The sequence below is a fragment of the Arachis ipaensis genome, chromosome B03, assembly GCF_000816755.2.
Source record: "Arachis ipaensis cultivar K30076 chromosome B03, Araip1.1, whole genome shotgun sequence".
In the NCBI taxonomy this organism is placed as follows: Eukaryota; Viridiplantae; Streptophyta; class Magnoliopsida; order Fabales; family Fabaceae; genus Arachis; species Arachis ipaensis.
In genome coordinates this window covers 44,784,596-44,789,111 of record NC_029787.2, presented here as the reverse complement: position 1 = coordinate 44,789,111, position 4,516 = coordinate 44,784,596, and the positions used below count along the sequence as shown (strand labels likewise).

The 4,516-nt window shown below is 35.1% G+C and overlaps 1 protein-coding gene across 5 annotated transcripts in view; it reads left to right on the top strand.

The window, feature by feature from the left end:
* LOC107630507 (casein kinase 1-like protein 1) overlaps positions 7-4,516 on the top strand; it is a 7,542-nt gene continuing 3,032 nt past the window's right edge. The window contains exons 1-7 of one of the 5 annotated variants that reach the window (XM_021118850.1): positions 7-159; positions 531-628; positions 773-813; positions 2,160-2,229; positions 2,349-2,497; positions 2,764-2,859; positions 2,945-3,015. In XM_021118850.1, the coding sequence (XP_020974509.1) occupies positions 553-628; positions 773-813; positions 2,160-2,229; positions 2,349-2,497; positions 2,764-2,859; positions 2,945-3,015 (503 nt within the window). In that variant the 5' untranslated portion in view covers positions 7-159; positions 531-552. Of the gene's footprint in view, positions 629-772; positions 814-861; positions 1,275-2,159; positions 2,230-2,348; positions 2,498-2,763; positions 2,860-2,944; positions 3,016-4,516 lie in introns of those variants that run through there. The other 4 variants (XM_021118852.1, XM_016333660.2, XM_021118851.1 and 1 more) reach the window with 4 other exon arrangements.

Sequence of the window (4,516 nt, the reverse complement as noted above, 5' to 3'; positions counted from 1 at the left end):
GCATGAATGTTCATGCTTCCAATCCACTGTATCTTCTTCTTCATCATCCAAAAAGAAAAAGAACCAAAACCAAAAGCAAGCGCCCGTAACAATAACATTAATGCAACTCAACACAGAGAAAAACAAAGAGAGAGAACAACCTAATCCCTCTCTTCTATCGTAATTACGAATCCCATTTTTTTTCTCCTCTTTGTAATCATCATTTTATCTTATCTTCTTTGACCCCACACTAACATTGCCTAGATCTCACACCTAAGGGAGAAAAGAAAATTCAATTCATTCTTTTGTTTTTGGAAAACACTAATTATCTTAAATATTTGTGTTTTCATATTCTGCCGTTGTTTCGAGTTCCTTTTTTTTTCTTTTTCTTTTTCTTTTTTTTTTAAATCCGATCTGTGAATACTGGTTCCTGAAATTAGACGCTGGGATTAGCTTTAGGTTAGCTTAGGGTTCCAAAAGAAAACCTCAATTCTTCATTTTATTTATTTGTTTTTTGCCTTTTTTAAGATTTTTTTTTTTTTTTTGTAAAGAGTTTTTGTGTGTTGAACTTTAATGGAACCTCGCGTTGCGAATAAGTTTCGTCTTGGCAGGAAGATCGGTGCCGGTTCTTTTGGCGAGATTTATTTAGGTTCATATCTGTTTCTTTCTTTCATTTCTTTTGATTTTCTTAACTCATACTCGTAATTTCAGTATGTATGTTGTTTCTGTTGTTGATGATGATGATACATTGATGATGTTGATGATCGTTTTTGTTATTTATTTGTCTTTTCAGGTACTAATGTTCAAACTAACGAGGAAGTTGCAATTAAGCTTGTAGGTTATGCTTACCAATTGGTGTATATATATATATTGAATGAATTTGAGTACCTTTTTTTTTGTTATTGTTGTTTGTTTATTGGTCAGCTTTGTATTGTCAATTGACAATTTTTGAGCCATGAAAAATATAAAACTAGTTTTGGGAGAGACATGGTTTCATGTGAAGTCAGTTTCTTGCTGCTATGTATTGGGAGGTTTGTGAAATTTGGGTTTGGGACTAATTTGCTCTTGCTACTCTGCATTCTTAATGTCAATCATGAGGGAACTTTTGTGCAACTGTAACGTGCCTGTTAGGTCACAGGTTTGAATCCTAGAAATAACCTTTTTGCTTGTGGAGGTATGTCTTCATATATCTACTAGCTGCAAACCCCAGCAGTTGGGAGCCTTATGCATTGGATCCAACCTTTTTTCTTGAAGTCATCATCTGTGACTGCATCTATGCTGAGATTTTTGGGAAGGTGACAGGATGGACACTTAAAGCATTTTTTACTGCAGACCTTTTAATTTAAGCCTTCAATGAACAATTTAGGACCATCAGTACCTTTTTATCCTTCATAAGAGTTTAGCCTTCAAAAACGGATGCTTCTAGTTTAAAACATTATTATGGTGGGAGTGAGAATTTTTCTGGTATGCAGTAGGTTTATTAGTTATCAAGTGATTCAACTGCTAAAGCACAGCTAAAACGGTGTAGTGTGTTGTCCTGCTTGTTATAATTTAACATGTCAGGACTACTTAGAGTCCATATTCAACTCATGTGGAAAAAGAGAGGGCTACACATTCTATTAAAAAAAGGATAGGACTATGCTAAATTTTATAATATAGTAATGAAGATGCTTTTTGTTGGTGCAGCGTTTGGAGCATGTGATTATTATAAAAAGGATAACATATAGAGTGTTTAAACTAGGAAATTGACTTTTATTCTAGGGAAATAAATTTATTCTATATCTGCATATTACATGTGAAATAACTTTGGCATTTTAGGTTGGATCCATTAAGATCCCATGATTTGTATGTCTACACTTTCTGTCCCCTTGATAAGATCTAAATTTGGACAATCTTTGAGTGAGGAAATGATGTTAGGATGAAAGTGAGAGCAAAGGATTTGAACTAGATGGAAAGAATTGTTTAGAGTCTTGGGTGGTGACAGAGTGTGATTCTTTTAGTAGTCTCTATTAAGGCATTTCCTCCCTTTCTTCTCTGTTCCGTAATCTGCACTACTCGTCTCTCACTTGAACTACGCTTGGCACTATTGACATGTTTATGTTGAATATATGAGTGCTGCCGATATGTTTTTCTTGGTCTTTTATATCTGTTACTTGTTGCTCTATGCCCTTCTAAATCAGGAAAATGTCAACACAAGACATCCTCAGTTGCTGTATGAGTCCAAGTTGTACAGGATTCTCCAGGGAGGAAGTAAGGACTGCTGTCTCACATCTTTATTTCATTAGTGCATTTTTCTGAGCCGCTCTCTTTTATTAACTATTTTTATTTGTAATTTGTAAATGGTTCTAACAAACATTTTGTCTTGGCAGCTGGTATTCCTAATATCAAATGGTTTGGAGTAGAGGGAGAATACAATGTTCTAGTGATGGATCTCCTTGGACCTAGTCTAGAAGATCTATTCAACTTCTGTAGTAGAAAGCTCTCGCTAAAGACAGTTCTCATGCTTGCTGATCAAATGGTAGGGCCCTATTTGGTGACAATGATTCTCCTATGTTTGAGTCAAGAAAACTTCATTGAACTATTTCATCCAAGTGATACAATAAGCAAATTATGCATCTAGGACTTCTAGATCCTATTTTTACATTGGTAACTAATGAGCTGATTGTAACTGCTAACCATTTAAATTCCTATAACATGGATGAGTGGTTGATATTTTGTTAAAATGCTGTATTGATAAATATTCTTATCTAATCCTATTTGTCCTTGTCTTTTGTTTTATGCCAGATCAACCGTGTTGAGTTTATTCATTCTAAATCATTTCTACATCGGGATCTCAAACCAGATAATTTCCTCATGGGATTGGGAAGGCGGGCTAACCAGGTAGCTTAATGTTGATTACATGTGGACTTTTAATGTAGTGCATGCTCAATTCTTAAAATCTTCGATGCACATTCATCTTATGTAGGTTTACTGTATTGATTTTGGATTGGCAAAGAAATATAGAGATAGTACAACTCACCAACACATTCCTTACAGGTAAGGATTCAGTTGGTTTTAGTGAATGTGCTAGTAATATAGGTTACTGGTATTGTTAAGCCTTGATGACATGTGGAGTTCATATGACTTAATTTTAACTGCTAATTAATGGCACATGTAAATTGCCGGTTTTCATATATGATTCATCTTCGAATGAGGAAAAGATTAGGGCATGCATATAAATATGGATGTAAAAGATGATTTGTTCAACTCTCAGCAAGAATTATGTTTTCTGCAATCTTGACTTTCCTATCAAATACAAACGCTGTCAAATTTGTTTGAATCACCAATGCAAACCCTCTTATTCCTTGTTATTATTACGCATTGTGAGTGAAAATTACAGGTCTTCCTTGGTAAGACCCTATAAAGAGAGCTAGAAATAGTCTATGACTACTGTATGGCTCTAAGCAGCAACACACAATAAGTGTAAATAGTAATCTAAAATTAAGAATAAAACAAAATCAAGATTGGGTATGGCAGGTCTAAATGGCTCACCTGAAAGGGATCTACTCTGTATAGGTAGCGTTTGGTGGAGAGATAGAGACGGAAAGACTGAGACTGAGAGACAGAGACTAAGAGACAGAGATTGAAATAAATTTCAGTATTCTGTTTGGTGCAAAATGGGAGACAGGAATTGAAACAAAAATGAAACTCTAATTTAATTTGCACAAAGGGTAAAATTGGAAATAATTAATTGAAATAAAAGTATTTTAGGTATAAAATGTTATTAAAGTTTTAGTCTCCATCTCTAAAAATTTCAGTCCCCTCTGTCCCTACTTTTTGGAGGTACTAAAATACTGAAATTTTAGAGACAGAGACAGAAATTTTAGTACCAGTCTCTGAACTAACAAACACGATACTGAGTCTCAGTCTCTCAGTCTCTGTCTCAGTACCTCAAAACAAACGCTACCTATGTGTTTAACTTGACTATGAATTCGTATCTGTTTCTGTTCTGAAAGGTAATGCTAAGCCTTTTTCCCCTTTTTGGCTAGGACCAGTACAGATATGGTAAGAGTGGGTAATTAATCTTGCTACTAAAGGGTACCGCCCACTCCCCTCCCTCCATCTCTCTCTCTCTCTCTCTCTCTCTCCCTCTCCCCAGGTGTATTTATGCTGAGCTCTTGCCAATGGCAAGCCTCTTTTTAAAAGCCAGTGCCGGTGTTACCAAACTGCCCATGCCAACAATAATAGAATGATTAGTTGGAATTCTGCGACCATAAAAAGTAGGTGCATGCCCTATGCTGAAAATATTATTCTTGCTTCATGAGCTGAATATCAGGTTTCTGAAGTTTGGATTGTATAATTTATGTATCCCTGTTCTTGCTTAAACAGTAAATTTGCATAGAAGCATTTATTTTGCATTTATAACATTGTTTGATTTTTTATTTTTAGAAGTAATTTGTTAACCTGGTGGGGAGTGATTAGATTTAACATTGCTTTGTTACCTATACTAGACCAGGCTGGTACTGATGATATTGATGTATTGTGGTTGTGTCGTGTA